Below are 18997 nucleotides of genomic sequence, written 5' to 3'. Positions count from 1 at the left end.
TAAAATAAATGAAGTATCTCATCACAAACATTTGGGGATTATTTTTCACAACAATCTTAAATGGAACATACATATAGAAAATCTTTGTAATAAAGTTTCAAAATTTATCAACTGCTTAAGATCACTCAAGTATCGACTAGGAAGGAAATCACTCAAAACAATATATACTTCCTATATTTTACCACACTTTGACTATGCTGACATTATTTGGGATGGGTGCACGGATTACTTAGCTAACTAGTTAGAATAATTACAATTAGATGCTTTACGCACAATATGTGGCGCTGTGAAGGGAACTAGCCATGATCTACTATATAAAGAAGTCGGTATTTTGCCTCTAAAACAACGTCATGAAAGACATAAGTTGATATTTTTATATAAAATAATAAACCACTTAACCCCTGATTATCTTTATGATAATTTAAACAAAAAACAAAGTAAATACTCATTAAGAAATGACAAATACATTCCATACTATTTTTGTAAAACCAATCTATTTTATAATTCTTTCTTTCCTTCGACTACACGACTTTGGAACAATCTGATCCTTTTATACGTAATTCAGATACGTTATTACTTTTTAAACAAAAACTCGCAAAACATGATTACTTTGTACCTTCTTATTACAATATTGGTAAAAGAAAAGTTCAAATCATCCATTCAAGACTTCGTTTATCTAACAGCGATATGAATGGACATGCATTTTTAAGACATATAACCGACTCTCCAACCAGCCGATGTGGACACAATTTTGAAGATCCTTATCACTTTTTGCTGATATGTCCCTTATATTCAGATGATACAACCATAAAAACATTACCAACAGAATACATCAACACAAAGTTTCTATTGTACGGCTCTACAGATATTTCACTTGAACAAAATAAATTAATATTTTCTGAGGTGCAAAACTTTTTAGAATTAAGTAATAGATTTTAAATACTGTAATCGTCATTTATTATTACCATCTCTAGATTCTGTTTACATATTTGTACACTTTCAGGCCTTAAACCAAAATAGTCATTATGTATATCAATTAACCTTTTATTTGTAAAATATTATTGTATACTTGCACAATTGTATTAATTAATAACACAATATGAATAGTTTGGACTATATACATGTATATAAGTAAACTGATTGTAATTATATTGTTTTGTTGAAGGTAGAGTGGTGATATAGGCCTAGTCTGTTCCCCTATCCCATTCTTATTGAATAAAATATAGTTTAAAAAAAAAAATAATAATTCGGGAAGTTATGATCTCATATACTCGGACGGTTTTTTTAAATCGGATAATCAGGGGCCATAATTCAGGGCGTTACGATCCCATATGCGCAATTATTGAAAGGAACCAAGATCTTTGGGTTATAAACATGTATTCCAAGTTTCATCAAGATTCGATCAAAACTGTGTCCGCTAGAGGGTCCACAACCTTGATACACTATATATTTATACTATTTGCGTACGAAGGGAGGTCATTTTGTCCGGCACTTTTGGTCCGATTTTCACGAAATTCGAACTCAACCATCATTACGGTGTAACGGTGACATATTCAAACGTTTTGTTCAATCGGATAAAAATTGTGAGCTCTAGAGGGACCACAAGCTAAACACAGTGATTTTTCGTACAATCAGGGGCCATAATCCATGAAGTTTCGATCCGATGCATGCCAATATCGAAAGAAAGGAACCGAGATATTTTGGAGATAAACCTATATTTCAAGTTTCGTCAATATCGGATAAGAATTGTGACCTGTAGAGTATCCACGCATAAATTGTGGACGGACAGACGGACATCCGGACGGACAGGGGCGACGACAATATACGTCCGCGTGAAAATGTGGGCGTATAAAAATGGATTTGAATGATTATCAATCTCTATTGCCAGGTTATGGTTTCCACATCTCAATCGAAATTTGCAGTTCGGGATGCTGGTGCTGTGGCTTCATTTCAACAAATCTCTATAAGCACCACCGATGCTGATTAGCAATTGAACATCCATAGAACTGTTGGAATCCAGAAAACTATTTAGTCGAAGAAGTCAAATTTACGCTGTTAAATTGGCTTTCAAATTTGAAATAGGCAAGTATACCAATCTACGATTACCGTTAGGTGTTACTTTGGTGCTAAATGTAATTAAACAAAGCAAGCCCGCAATCTGAAGAATGACTGTGGCTGAAGATATAACTTTGTGGATGTTCTGGGTCAGGGATCAACTGGGGAGTCTGCGAGTGTGTTATAGGCTCTGGGATCCTTAAAGAAGTTAATGTTTTAGCGTAGATTGTAGGCCAGTTTTAGTCTTGAATTTTCGTCGGTTTTGACGAATTGGTAAAATTGCCACACGCTAACTTTGTGAATTCTAGAATTTATATAAATGACTTATTTTTATAGTTACTGGAGGATACGATAAGAAGGGTCTGGCGCCTAAACACTAAAATCCAAAAGATGACATTTACCAACCCAGAGAAAAAGATCTACACCGAACAATATGTTTATTAATAAATAAAGGGAAGAACTTCCCACTAAACCCACTACCTGGCCTAAGGTCTTAAATGGAAAGATTGCAAAATCATATTCTAAATAAACAGGAATAAGCTTCGACTCTCCTACGTCTTATCTGCGATATCACTTCTGTGGAAGCAGACGTTAAAGCACCAAGATACTACTACTACCATAGTTAATATATTTGAACAGAAAATTAAAAAGAAAATAATGGTTTACATCCTTATTCGTTGCCTTATCTGATTCACCCGTGGTTTATAACCATCAATGTTTGATAAACAAGTCGTTTCTATTTATTTTTCACCGGCTTATAATTTCTCGACTTGTTAATATCCTTATCTGTATTGATAAGGTCATCAATCAATTATTCTCATACATAACCAACAAACTAACCAAGCACAACGAACGAAACACATTAATATAATTGATTAAAAACAGAGATATTTTATTTCCGAATCACATCTGTCAAGATCCTTCTCCAACCCACGGATAACAAGATGGTATTGGTCAGTGGCAATATGTCAAAACTCATCTATAATTTATCTTTAGCATATGAAAAGTTAGTTTTATCTTGGGACCTTATCGAATGTCAGATAATGTTACTTCTATGATAAGCATATTTCCTATCCTCTATAGTAAAATATATCTTATCTTTTACATATTTTATAAATATGTTTGAGGGTATTCATATATGGTTTAATACCACCCTGTATGTGTCCCCAAAATACCGACGTGGTTTTCATTGTATTTAAAAACTGTCTAAGAGTCCACTCTATGCCTAGTGAAGGCCAATAAGTTGAAATTTGAAATAAACAAAAATACCCAGTCACCAACATCTCTTGCCCTTGGAAAGTACGGGGATATAGACAATCTCATTAAGATTTAGTGAGTGAAATAATAATTGCATACAGAAAACTAAGTCAAATGTGTTGCCAATACCAAAAATATTTAACTGATAATGTGGGTTGATATGTGTACAAAGAGACATGCTTCAGAATAATACATGTGTATGAAATTCTAATAAAATCAGTTTCCATTGAAATAGAAACGTTATTCAAATGATAAATTACGAATTAGCAAAATATTAAAACTACGATGGGGTAATAGGTTGACGTGTATACAAAGTTACATTAAAAAAAAACGGTTAACCAATTTTTATTGAAACAATTCTTTTTTTTAAACCGGAGACATTTCTAATTAGCAAAAGGCAGAACTATTTGTGTAATACGTTGATATGTATGAAAAGTTTCATAAAGATATCTCGAACGGCTTATGCGACATGCTCCGAAATAAATATTGTATACCAGTAATTAATTCAAATTTGTTTCAAAGGCAGCACATTTTTTTTTTTAAATCCCGGATATTTTTAATTAGCAAAAGGTAAGACTGCTATCACATGTTGTACAAAGATTAATAAAGATATTTTGAAGTGTTTATGAGATATGCTCCGGAATAAAAATTTGTTTTAAAATCCGAGAAATTTCCAATTAGTAAAACTGTATTGCAGAGAATTTCGAAGGGTTAACATTTAAAGTTATTTCACTTTATGATTGAACTATTTAGAAGTTCGGTATGGGGCCCCGTTATGCGTAAATAAACACCCCAACAAATTTTCATAAACTTCTTAACGAACTCTGACCTGTCGTTTTTCCGGCACTTTGCGCCGAGTTTACAATAACGACTTGATCTTCACACGCGGATATAGGTTAGGGCCATGTGATTGGCTGACTTAATGGAAATAAATTAAAATTGCAACCTATCAAGTAGAGATTATGATATTCTAGCTTAAAGAGACGCACCAATCTGTTATGGACGCTAAAATATGGTTAATCGAAAGCTTGCGTTGCGAACTGTAAAGCTTTGTTGATCTCAACCAATTCCGTGTAGTGTTCTCAAGAAATTATGTACGAATGTAGGACGAAAGGGACGACAAGATACATTCACATTAAATGTGGGTTTATAATAGAAAGTCATTACGAGCTATCGATTACTCCTACTATACACATATCTATCTATATACGAACTTTAACGGTACTTTGTGATTAAAGTAGCATTATATAGAACACAGAATATCCTTTATGGAAGTGTGCAGACAAAAATAAGTAATAAAACATATCCCGTTTACACGTATAGAAGAAATTTTGATATTCTTTACAATCACTAGAAACACCAATTAGATAGCTAATGAGCATCTTCTATTGGTTTTATTTCCCCTGCCATTGTTTGTCAATTGTCCATTTAATGGTGATAATAACCACTACTGAAGTTAATTAGCAACTGATTTTTAATGAGCTTCTTTTATCCAACATTCAATCCCGTCAAGATATAGACTACTTACCAATAAACGACATGGATTAAGAGAAATACGTGATTAATATTATTTGAGCTAAATTAGATATTTTATGTTGCTTTTTAATGAAATGAAACTAGCCTATGCACCATATTAGCTTAATGACTTTTCATCCTAAGATCATATTCCACACAATAGCTTCGGTTTCTGAAATCCGGGTCCAAACAGCGCTCCAGTGGTGATGTGTGCAGTGCATGAGGCTAGATCTGTTTACTCGTCTGGAACATCTAATGCGGGAATTCACATCAATGTAATACCTTTTCATTTAAATCATTGGCCTGACGAATATGTTGGTGACCTTTATTACCTTCTCCCCGTTAGCTTCGTCTTACTTATTCATTACTGATACCTACATTGTAACTAATGTATGTTGTACTTTTCCACTTGAATACAATTACGTTAAATGGATGTTTCTTAAGGTCTTCAATAATGTTGAATTTGATTTGGATGTTTAATTGACGTGTGTCATAAACGTTCATTATCTTTATTATAGAAGTCTAACAAATGAACAGTCCCAGATTGTCTCGTTGGAAGTAAAACCTATACAAGCAGACCAAAGACTTACACAATGAACGACAATCGTTTTTAAGACGGAGAACACACGTCATAACAATATCCACCCGGATTGTATAATACAAGGTTTCTTGCAGTCGTCTACAAAAATAAAACTTTACCTAATTTAAGTCACAACATTTTCGGAGGTCAGAGCGAGACATCGTAAGGAAATTGGGCCCAAATCAGTTGTTTAAAAGAACACGATCTGAACGTAGGAATCATAAATACTAATCAGTGGCACCATCACATGATATTCATTTTAATATTTGAATAATCCCGTTTAAAGACGCCCACTTATTTTAGTTGGGAAACATAATGAGATAAATAGCTTATAATGAAGATTGCGAGCATGTTATTGATTCTTTATGAATGCCATAATACTATTCTAAGCTAATCCTACACAATTTTCTTTATTACTGTCGGTTAGTAAGGGTCAGTTTTGAATTTCCATGCGCAGGAATCGATCTTGTGAAATGCATATTGCTGAAGTCGATAAATCTGTTAAGACCTTAAAAATCTGGATAAAGGGTTTTTATGAAGAAGAAACACCCCCCGAATATAACTACAGGGAAATAGGCATTGTCGAGATACAAAGGGTGTTAGGTATTACTGTTGGCACACAATTTTCGCCCGTAGTCGTAGTCCCAAATTTGTATTTGTCAAAATTTGTAGAACTTTTACTTATTCCCCATTCATCAGACTGAAATGTCTCGCAAAGTCTTAATCTACAGAAAAATAGCCTATTAGAAATAGCGGCAAAAGAGAGAAAATCTCGTCAGTCTGGTCTGAAATTGACAAGAGGTAGCTTAGTGTACGGATATACGATTTGCATGGAATTTTATTATATTAAATGTGAAATCAATGTAATAATAAGACGGATATACAAGTTCGATTGTGCTTTGTAATCCTGTAGAATAAACCATGTATAATATTTTCTGTTCACATTCATATGTAAGTGAAATGTATTTCAAATAGGTTTGGATAAAAATAGGCCTGCACAAACAAGTTCAACAAAGTGAGATTCGCAGATCCATCCATACATAAATTCCTATCTACTTATTGTTCAATATATATCATCGTCTTTATTTTGACGACATTGGCCGTTTTTATTTTTTTGCACACGTCTTTAAAACCAAAGTAATTTCCCAATTATCAAACAATCAATAAGGAGAGCTTAGGAAAATCACCTTACTTCGATTTTACATATTTGTTACGTCCCCTCTTAAAATAAAAGATCGGCTTATTTTGATGACTGTGATCACTAACTTTTGCATAGACCTAGAATTTGTATGTGATGGAGCGATAAAAACAAACATTTAACTTTCTAAATCACTGTGCGTCACCAATACTGGATGCTTGTAGAAGTGGGAGTGTAAATAAAACCTTAACTGTGTTGGTGGTAAAATAATTGTGTCTAACAGATTATCACAGTTACACAGGAAACGTGAAAGAAAACGAATATCGAACGCCCTAGCAATGGATTGAGGTGGGCCCCAGGCTTGAAGAACAATGTACCAGCCTAGACGACCATTAATAAAGCAAAGGGATTGGACAAAATGGCCACATTGCGTTAACGTTTGATTACACATATGTTCAACTAAACACAAATCTATTGGAAAAGTCTAAAGGTTTTCTTACGCATTGAGGAATTGGCCCAAGTAATCGCAAAGTTGTTAGCTTGACAATCAAGAGGAGTGGATAAAATGTTATCAAATCCGTCGAAAGAATATCATTTTCGATCAATAACTTTATGGCCATACAAAATAGCTTATAACCTTTCCCAAATTCTACTCCATTAAGCCAATTTCACGGATGTTATAAATTTTATCAACCTTACAGCTCATTAATTTACACACATCCAAATAATTAAACCTGCACTAACTGAAAAAAGAAATCGTTGAAAGCTCTGCGTTGGTAAACACCATTTTGTTTGTGTAGGGCCCTAAGCTGCAGTTGCAACATTGAAATCAGGATGATTCAATTTAAATATGAAATATGATTTTTTTTTCAACCACAAAAAGTTATTACAGAACGGTTAAGTTTTGTAAAACTTTTCAATCCCCGAAGGCGTGTGACAAAATTTCAGAAATAGTAATTTTGATTCTGGAAGGTGTATAACAAACATTTTCTGTAAAACGTCATAAAAGGGACGTGGTTTGAGGCTGTCTGCCTCCTATGGGTAGTTGATTGTGATGAATAATATAAAGTTGTGTTAAAAACGATAAAAGGTATAGCCCATATTGGACTTTGATCGAACCCCACAAAATATTTAGTGTCCATTTACATACTGACCAACACAACGTGCTTCAGCTAGTAAGATAGGTAGCGGTGACCTCGTGCCTTACATACACATGCACTCGACCAGCAGCCTAAATTTCTCCTCTTAATATTACCATTTTAATTAAAACAGTTTACCCATTAATCCACGCATTAAATTTTAAGATATACTATTATAAATATTATAATATGTAAACGGATTAACCAAGACGTTGTGACCTTTTTGTAGATCACATTTTATGATTTTTTGTTAATTATTAAATACAGTGTATGATTAAATATCATCCTGGTAATTAGTCAATCATGCATTCACTAAAATCATTTTAAATTTGTGTACTATTCGGGTGCTTAATGCTTAAACATACATTATGAAAGAGCTAAATTTGCCTATTTCAGGTCTTCCATTAGGCCTGAAATTTTATCTAAATTATTAATTAGACATTAATTAACTTATCCAGACCATAATCAGTTCTCGATGTCATCGCCAGCCTGCGAAATTTACTGGATTAGGATCCGATTTGCTGCTCAACTTTCATTCATGATTTAATCATAAAATGGATAATCGAGACTATGTTTTTTATCGTGCCGACTTTAGTAATGATGATCGAGGGTAGGCCGAAACTTCAATCGCTAAATTCTCGAATCAGGGGGGGGGGGGTCAATTTGACTGAAATTTTCAGCAAATTCCCTTTACATTATCTATTTTTTAACTATTGTAGTGAGAACTGCCAACTCTTTATCTAATCTCCCATAATTTATCTTTAAATAAATGCAAGATGTACAACATTTATTAAGATACATGCAAATTGATTGCATCGCGTACAAAATTTCTACTATGCTAGATTAGTGGACAGCGGTGTCCGATACTCTGAACCTTGATTCTTAAGTTGCGGGTGCCCTTCCCATGGGGGGGGGGGGTCTTACAAAACGTCGAAATTTCGAATTTAATTCGACTTTTGCGTACAACGATCAACTTCCGTGCATATGTCGACCACAGACGCCATCAACAACATTGGTTAAGAAGACTCACGACCCTTCCTTCCTCCCTTAATAACACCCCCTACCGCGTTTAACATTAATTTTTTCGTTAAACGTTTCACTATTAGTGCACGGGTTAGTACGGGTTTTATATAGCTCGGCTCTCGGAGAAGGGGGTTGATTTAGTTGATGACCCTAAAAGCTCCTGACGTTCATTCTGTTCCACCTAAATACAATCTGTAGGATTTGTCATACTCGTGACATTCCTAGATCTTCCAGACATAGTGACATTTTCATTAAGGACTCCAATGAATTGCTCTCGTACGGTGTTGTCGACCTACTCACTAATGCGCCAATTTGACACCATTATTCCTTTGATCAAGCAATGCCCGAAATCCACATCTTTCACATGGGGAAAAAACTATTATGGGCAGATCCATGGTTTATCGATGGGAGATACTTTATCCCCGCCGATTTCCGAAATCTACATGATGTCGCCAGAAGAAGGCACTCTAACCGTTCCTTTTCAACCTATTTTCTGGTTCAGAAAGATGGATAACACCTTCGTCATGTTACAAAAAGAAGATGATACTGTCACAATGGAGAATGAAACCAACAGCAGCCTCCCATTTCTTAATGTAATGGTAAAAAGAGAAAACTCCAATGTCACCACCTCAGTGTACAGAAAACCAACAGACACGGACAAATATATCTACTTCAAATCTAATCACCCAAATGCATAAAAAAAACCCAGACATTATCACCACGTTTACTAAAAGAGCCAAAACCATTTGTGACCCCGAATCCCTCAACCTGGGAGTACAACACCTAAAAGACGTCTTCACCCAACACAGCGACTATTTAGAACATACACGTTCACCAAAGCCACATTATCCAACCTATCAAAACTTGATAAACCCCAAAAATCATACACCCCGACCAATTTAGAAGGTTATTTAAAACAGAGGCAGGCATAGAAACCACATTCCCCAAAGGCGCAACAACTAAGGGGTTAGTAAATGCTAATGGAAATTCAAACCTCACAAAGCCTACCTTCCCGAAAGGCCGGGTCTACCAAATTAACTGTAGATTTGGAGAATATTACATTGGTGAATTCAAACGACCCTAGACCTCCGAATTAAGGAGTATGAGTCCAAAGCCCCCACCAATGTCTTTCCTACCTCCCTTACTATAATCTTACCTAATGCTCCTTTAAATTTTTAAAAATAAAATAGACACATTACCTCGGTCATTTTGGGACAACTCCATAGGTTATTTTTTCTATGGTGGAACTTTGCGGCCTTCCATAAGTACAGACTGTATTCGACTCGGAGATATAGAGTTCCTATATCTTGATAATACATTTATAGGGTCTAACATTGATAGTTTTTGAGATATTGACTGCTGTTTTCTGATCGATCGACCTTGACCTTTGACTCCGCTCCAAAAATTTTCCCAAAGCGATCACGATGGACATTTTTTTCTGGAGTACCTACGGACCCCACCTTTCATTTGAGACCAAGTTTGCTTTGATGAGACTTTTTTCCAGGAAATAATCTAAATCCGGCAGACTACTGATACTATTCCTATAAGCTTGCTATGTTGATTCTGTTACCGATACGGACGCAGTAAGACACAAATGAAACTAAATTTAGGTAACAACCCGACTTACCATTAATCTTTCAAAACTAAAATTAAGTCGTATGGAGCTTGTCGTCCTAGCAAGCAGCAATCGAAATGATACACCAAACTGACCCAATTTGTATGTATGTATGTAGAACGAACTTTTTGACATTTTTCACCACCAAAAATCTGAATAATTAATACATCAAACAATCTAAATGCAGCGTGACAATAAAGTGATTCCAAACAGATCGGGCCATATTCCATCAAGGCCATACTCAAGCATCCCTCGAGATCACCAATAACGGTAATTGCTTTTAATTTAGGCAGACACACGCAACCTCACTTGAAGTAATGCTATCGAAATGGACATCAATCAACGCTTTGCCGAAATCGGGTGCGATTATTCACAACATTGAAATCTAAAATGAAAAGAATTCAGTTCAAAAGGACTAACTTGGTAAAGCAAAGTGAAACTTACAATTTGTGAATGGAAAAGTATTCGTTCCTAAACTCGATAATATATAAATCTAGTCTCTCGTCCTAGGTTACTAGGGTTTCGTGATGGCGAGTGTAGAAATTGCATTACGGAACATTATCGTTACATTCGTTCTCTGACCGATAATCGAGTATTGAAAAAATTTTCACGAAAAGAGATTGGTGTAGGCCCCACTGCGGTATATTACCATACTGTTCCTGTTTACCTGTGTTTGTTATCCTAAGTAACATTTGTTTGTTGGTATTTACCATAATGATTTAATATATCGTCGCTGATCTTTTTTTAGTATCTGAGCTGTTCATGCGAGACTTAAATTAAATATTATTCAGTTATAACCAGAAACATATTTGTCCGTTAATACACCTTAAATGTAACAATAAAGTATTTCTCCGATTGTCCGGAATTCCGTATAATGATCTTATATTAACAAAGAGCTATGAAACCGAGTCTGGTATAGGTCATAGTCAAACACATTCCGGTATCAATGTCTTTTATGTTATTTCCTGCTAGAATGCTATCCAACACCCAAACTGTTTATTCTTAATACACACGGTAACCCTATTATTTTACTTGCCAAATGTCTAGGTAATAGTCATTATTAACTAGTTAGGTACCGCGACACCGGTAATGGGGATTATTTAGGTAGACAAGGAAACAGGGTTTAAATGAAACAGGGTTTAAATCTTTTTATCTAGCTCCCCCACAGGACCTGATAGTTATATGATCTGGGTGGTTCTGGCAGCTAGAAGAATATTTTTTAGTGGCACAATCTGCGTATATAAATAGTCTTGAGACTGGCGTCTTTCGTTCGACAGAACTTCCATAATACTTTTAGAGCAGTGGTGGGCAAACTACGTCTCGCGACGCCTTATCATCCGGCCCGCCAGACCCTTCCACTACATCTGAAAATTTATTAGTAATTTTATCTCTAAATGAAATAAACCAGCGGCTGCCAGGCAGGATACGCCCACATTTTTCAAGAGATGGATAGAGAACAAGCTAAACAAGAAGCGATTTTTCGTAACATCAAGGGCCATAATTCCAGAAGGTACGATCAAATATGTGCGAATATCGACAGGAACCAAGATCCTTTGGTTATAAACATGCATTTCAAGTTTCATTAAAATCGGATCAAAATTGTGCCTTCTAGAGGGCCCACAGCCTTAATATACCAGATGTTTACACTATTTGCGTAGAGGGGCGACCATTTTGTCTGGCAGTTTTCGTCCGATTTTCACGAACTTCGAACTCAACCAACATTACGGTGTAACGGTGATATATTTGAACGTTTTTGTAAATCAGATAATAATTGTGACCTCTAGAGGGACCACAAGCTAAAAACAGGATTTTTGGTACAATCTGGGGTCATAATTCAGGAAGTTACGATCCGATATGCGCAAATATCGACAGCAACCAAGATCTTTGGGTTATAAACATGCATTTCAAGTTTTATCAAAATCGGATTAAAATTGTGAGCTCTATAGGGTCCACAAGCTAAAAACTCAATTTTTCGTACAATCAGGGGCCATAATTCATGAAGTTTCGGTCCGATATATGCCAATATTGAAAGGAATCGAGATCTTAGGGAGATAAACCTATATTTCGTTAAAATCGGATAAAAATTGTGACCTGTAGAGTGACCACAAACAATTGTGGACGGACGGACGGACAGGGGCGACGACAATATACGTCCACATGAAAATGTGGGCGTATAAAAATCGAATTTGCTTAAAAAGGCGTTATGGATCAATAATCTTTGTAGGTCTATTTATAGCTTGCAGCTTCACTCAGTGACGTAGTTGCCTAATTGACTTCCTTTGACTTGGGCCTACTTTCATTTAAGTTATTGTTTGATTTGTTGACATGCTTTAATATTCTCTGAATATAACATGGGGCCGAATGAAAAGGACAGAAAGGTTGATACAGAGATTGACTATAAAACTATTTTGTCCGACAAATCCAAGTATTATTGTTCCCACTAACTTCATTTTTCAATGTGCCTGATAAGGATAATGTTAAAGGACAATATTGGTGCCAGTCATTATAACATATGTGATAGAACTGGTTAGGCACGTTCCGAATATTATTTTATCACAGAGACCATTGCTACGATTGATGCGTAATCAATGCTTGAACAATCGGAAGTGACGAACGCAAAAGGAAAACACGAGTTATCCCTCTATATAACTGACTGAAGTGACGAGTGATGAAATAAAATTACACCATAAGAGAACACGAGAAAAATAGAAACAGTCCGTAAATTCACATGTGTTTATTCATTCTATACTTATAAAAACATGGTAATGCACGGACTTTTTCCATTTTTCTTTCATGTTCTCTTATCTAGTGACAGTCAATTTTTTTTATGAATTGTCAGATATCCTTTTACAGTCTCACACAACAACTTTTGGTCTTCGAAGGAATTATTAGTGAGCAGAAATTCGCCCATGTATCTGTTATCACCCGTCACTTCAGTCTGTTATATAGAGGGAAAACTTGTGTTTTCCTTTTGCGTTCGTCACTTCCGATTGTTGAAACATTGATTACGCATTTATCGTAGCAATGATCACTGTGATAAAATAATATTTGGAACGTGTTTAACCAGTTCTATCACATATGTGATAATGACTGGCACCAATATTGTCCTTTAAAATACAGTGCTTTCTTCCTTATTACTTTATTCAATAAAATGACATTTCATAATCCTTGTTTGGCCCTCGCTTTGTTTCAAAATTTTGAGTTTGCCTACCATTGAGTTAGAGAATGGGTGAACCGACGTTTCGTTCATCGATATGTGATTTATACAAAAAGATGGCCTAGGCTTAAAGTTTCGGTGGAGTTGAGGGGATTCAAGTTTCATGATACCTTGGAAACAGTGCCTGGTTAAGACTTAATGCACCTAGTCTACAGCCGGATACAACTAGTTGCAAGTAAACTATCAGCTACTGGAAGCAACTTGTAAGTTTGTAATAATGTGGACTGAATGACCTTGACTATCTCATGTTTCATTCCAGGTCAAGTCAAATCGACAAATGAAGAGCGCGACATTTGTAGAAATGTCATTCAGATTAGAAAAGCCCGGTAAGTATCCCGGCAAAGAACGTTAATAATGGCAACCTGTTTATTTTATTATTTTTTTTCGGTGGGGGGGGGATACAACAAATTGTCAAATTCTGGCGCTTTTTAACAAGTTTCTCGTTTTGTCAGTAAATGGGGTGGGGGTATTTATATTGTGGGCCTATAGAAGGCTCGGCTTACGTTGCTGTCGAAGTGCGCGTTCGAAAAACTGACTGTAACTAGTTTCTGTCAGTCTGTGTTGCGGTGGTTTCTTTTTTTCGGAAGTACGTGTAGCGCTCACAGCTTCAAATGATCGTATACGCTTACTTGCAAGACAGAGACAGGTCTATGCTTAGCATTAAAAGATTTTTAATCTATTTTAGATAGCAGCTGGTTCCATCCCTTTTTCCTTCTCATTTTATAAATATATAACAGTTAGACTACCAAGATAATAATTCATGTCCCTGTGCTTAATTTCCCGATGCATTTACGTTTAAATAGCAAATTTCTCACGGCTTAAAACACACTAAATATGTACTCAGATTGATTATTTAACTATTAAAGATGCATTGTGTAAGAGCTAAATCTGCCTATTGAAGTTTTTTATTTTGGCTTTACATAACAAGCATATAATCAAACATCGGATGGCACAGATGTAAACGGATTGAAATACGATTTAATGATTTAATTTAAAAATGAATAAGCGAGGCTGAGTCTCGATTAACAAGTAACGCTGCTACGATAATAAACTATATCATGTCAAAACTTCTAACAGTGATAACGTCGCTCAGAATAAAGTAATTTGAAGGAAATTTTCAATATATACACTTCCAAAAAAGTAGGGGATATTGAAATGCAAATACCTATGTAGGTTGTGATATGATAAATAGTAACGGACACTTGACATGCTTTGAGAGTATGTTCACAGATGAAGAACTTATCGCCCGATCAGAACCACTGAGCTGCATGTGCGACATGCAATAGCGCCATACACGTGGGAGGGGTTCATTGTCAAATTTGACACTTCAAGGAAGGGTTGATGAAAACTGCCGCGTGCTGGTTTATCCTATCCATGTTTGCTTTCCTGTCGGTTCTTGCATAAAATTTACTGTTTAGCGTATCTTTGCTTTAGTGTGTTACGTTTATTTTGCAATGAGACGTCTTCGTGCTGTTTGCATACTTCAAATGGGTTCTACACAGCCAACATGTTTAATGTGTCACAGTCTGTGATCAGCAGATTGTGGAACCGGTACCAACAAACATACCATCTTGATGATCGACCTCGTTCAGGTCGTCCTAGAGCCACTACACAAGCCCATCATCGATACATTCGTACACAGGACCTGCGAAATCGAGGACAAACGGCCAATCTGCTTTCTGTAAACTTGTAACAAGTTACAGGAATTAGAGTTACTCCCCAAACGATTAGAAATCGGCTCATGCAGCGTGTTGTGCCACTATTAACTCGCCAGCATATGGCAAACAGGCGTCAATGGTGTAGGCAGCGTAGAAATTGGGGTAATTGTCGATGGGCGCGTGCAATGTTCTCAGATTAGTCCAGATTTACTCTGGATTTCACCGATAGGCGTGCTCGCGTTTGGAGGTGTGTAAATAAGAGTCATGCTAACGTTAACGTCAGACAGCATGACAGATTCGGTCGTGGGTCTGTTATGGTGTGGGGAGGAATCACCATGACTGGCAGAACGGACTTGCATATTGTTCAAGGAAGACTGATGTGTACTACCGTGACCACATCCTGGCACCGATAGTTCTGCCCTTTGCTCAACGTGCAGGTCGACGTTTCATCTTTCAAGATGATAATGCCCGTGCCCACCGCACCCTTGTCGTGAATGACTACCTCCAGCGTCACCGTATTGTCCATGTGCCTTGGCCGGCCATGAATCCTGACCATTCCCCTATAGAGCATGTCTGGGACATGATCGGCGAGACTTGTTCGTCGACGTCAACGTCAACCGACAACGCTGCAAGAATTGGCCGTGGCACTGCAAGAGGAGTGGGTCAGATTGCACCAAATCGTGATTGGACGGTTGATTAGGAGCATGCCACGACGAATTGCTGAATGTCTGAGGATTGGTGGAGCAATTACTCATTATTAAGACAAAAATCAAAAACGTCCATTTTCACTTTTGACAGTGTATCTCTTTGCGAGTGAAATGGTGCCATCAGATAAGCCGCCCATTTGAACTGTTTATGTTCATGTGTAGGTAATTGGCCTGTTATTAACATACACTGGTTACCTCTAATAAAAACAGTAGTGCATTTCCGCAGTTTTGTATTGTTTCTGACTATCCCCTACATTTTTTGAAGAGTATATTAATTTTGAATTATCTATTTAGAAATTATTATAGCAAGATCGACCAGCCCTTTAAATCATACATAATGCATTTTTAAGAAAACAAAATCAAAATATCAACACTGGGTAATTTCCCAGCTTGATTCCCCGGCTACCGATAAAGGATGTCGTCGCCGTGTAACGCCCAAGCAGCACAGATCGATGCAATTTCAATTCCACATGTATCTTTGTAAATACTGAACGGAATTGAACCATATTTGGACTGGTATTGCTATTAGAAATTCATCTTTCACAATAATGCAGTTTGCTTAAATGGCGCACACGGGTGGACTTTAAGAACGACTAGGTCTAGCAACAGATTCGTCTTCCACGATTTACACACTTCATCTTGTTGTTTTGTAGTAGGCTATATACCATACGTTTAGGGTTATTCTTCGGAACTACTTTACCCAAATGCTAGCTACATTATGTATGTAGACGGAGAGACCTCTGGACGGACAGGGACAACACCAATGTACGACCACATTAACGCGTTGGCGTTTAAAAAGATAAAATGGAATCAGCAACGCTTACCGCGACGGTGATATAAACCGTTAAAGTGAAAATAACGAGATAGAAATTGCAAATCCACTCTCAGGAGATACGCGTTGAATGGCAGCGAGAATGGTTATGAAATGTTCCATTACATATTGTATCTCAAAGGCACGGTGGTGCTTTAACTACAAGAATGAGGGCTGTGAAAAGTACCATTTTCGCGCTCCAATTCCTGTCTTGATCAAACCCGACTGACTCTTCTGTCTGATAGGTTTACTAGGAAGCAAACTTTAACCTCCACTAACTAACTAATCCACGAAAACCAATTAACAGTCCTTTCAAACGCATAATAAATGAATAAGTAATCCGGCAAAACCCATTAGCACTAATTAATAATGCGTTATATAAGAAACAATATTATTTGTATTTGACATTGGCACTGTAGCGACCTTACACACGCAGTAGGTAATGATTCCTTGCCTTCTGCGAACTGGCCACCATAGATTTTTTTTTATATTTATGGATACGAATTAACTTATGAAATAAAACGAATGGATTTATAAATCAAATCTTTTTCATAAGCATGAAACCCATTTTTTTTATAAGTGTGTTATATAAATTCTAGCCTGGAGGTCGGGTGTTCGATCCCTGCATTGGCCGAGAAAGTTCATCCAGATTTTCCGGCGTGGTTCCCCCTTGTCAGTGATGCAGGACGGAGGGCCTGACAAGGAAAGCTGTCTTGTCCTTCGGATGAGACGAAAAACCGAGGTCCCGTGTATACATTGGAATGCACGTAAAAGATCCCTTGGCAGTTGGAATTATATATAAGAGTAGGCGATAGTGCCGCTGCCCGGGCAAAATTTCCCTCATAGCACACTGTATGGCGTATGCCCGTCTTCATTAGCCCAGTTTAGGAGCAGAACAGTAGGACGTTAAACCCCATTTCATTTCATTTCATTTCGTTATATAAATTGTTATATAAAAGTGATGAAGTTCCGTCTAGCCTGTTAAATAAAATCTTATAGTTACTAATCAAGCTATAGTTTTATAATCTACTCCTTAACGCCCTAAATACTCTAGTTTTTAATTAGCATGGACATATTGCATGATGCTAGCCTGATCTATCGCTTGCATGTTGAGACAGATGAAGAATTGATAAATACCCGCCAAATGATTAAACTTGGGCGTTGACGTAAGAATAAATCGCACATCCACGCTAATTAATTTCTACGCACGTGACAGTAACATGTACAGACATTAAAAAAAACGTTTGTATATAACATTCGTATCTTAGTAAGTAAATATAAAAAAAATCAACAACTTTTACTACTTCATTACTACATTACACACTACCTGCACATATGCGTGTGGAAGGCCTTTGGCGTTTTCACCTTTCATTTCTATTTAAGAGCATTACTTTGAGCCCTGTCGGGGAGGCATGATCATCTACATTTATATTAATCACGCACAGAATACAATCACAATAACTGATAACTTGCCAAAGGCAGGTATTAAGTCAATCACTGAATGTTACAAGTTAGCGTTTTGTATGGTAGCTTATATCTGCAAAAACTGTCATCATTTATGGACATATTTTTTTCAAATTGCGCACACCTACAAGACCCTTGAGCTCCAATTACTTAGTTAAACAGAAAACAGCATATTCGTAATGCAGTAACATAATCTTATATATTTTAATCATCAAAAAGTTTAAACATGAAGATTAATTAAATCGGAAATGTAAATAGTTCACGATAATTGCATTCAATGTGTTTTTGGTTAGGTTTCTTGACTAGAGCGAACATGATATGTTAAAATAATTAAATTCGAGAAGTCAATGGAATTATTCAAGATGTGTTAGAAACGTAGATCTACGCGATAAGAGTATATTGTTAAAATCTGATTGGTTACTGTAACCAGACGTTAAGGTTATTGGTTCACCTGGTGTAACTTTAACTGGTACCGGACTTGGCCAGGACTTCTGAAATAGTTTTATAATATGATTACAAGGACTAATCCGGAGTATTATTTTCAGAAAAGCTTCTAGGTGGCCCCAGGTAATCATTGATTTCTCAACTGGTTTTAATGTTAATTCTAGTCTCTTCGACCGGCTGTAACTTTTCCCAAAATTTTCGTTGGGTTGAACGCTTTCTATCACAGATGGAGCAAAGATGAGGTATAAGTATCCTAATTCAATGCCAAAACTGACAGCAAATGTAAATTCAAACCCCTTTCTTTCATTCTACACCAAAAAGAAATCGCCATGCAAAAGAGAGAAAAGAGGCTAGCGAGAGCAAGACTAAAAGGA

The 18997-nt window shown here is 36.4% G+C and overlaps 1 protein-coding gene across 1 annotated transcript in view; it reads right to left on the bottom strand.

Moving 5' to 3' along the window:
- Positions 1-18473: 18473 nt before the first annotated feature.
- Positions 18474-18997, bottom strand: part of LOC126823482 (meiosis 1 arrest protein) — a 29461-nt gene continuing 28937 nt past the window's right edge. The window contains exon 9 of the mRNA XM_050552348.2: positions 18474-18670. Within this exon, the coding sequence (XP_050408305.2) occupies positions 18533-18670 (138 nt within the window). The 3' untranslated portion in view covers positions 18474-18532. The remainder of the gene's footprint in view (positions 18671-18997) is intronic.

The sequence above is a fragment of the Patella vulgata genome, chromosome 6 (genome assembly GCF_932274485.2).
Source record: "Patella vulgata chromosome 6, xgPatVulg1.2, whole genome shotgun sequence".
Taxonomy (NCBI): Eukaryota; Metazoa; Mollusca; class Gastropoda; family Patellidae; genus Patella; species Patella vulgata.
The sequence above is the reverse complement of the archived record's forward strand: the minus strand, read 5'-3'. Positions and strand labels throughout refer to the sequence as shown.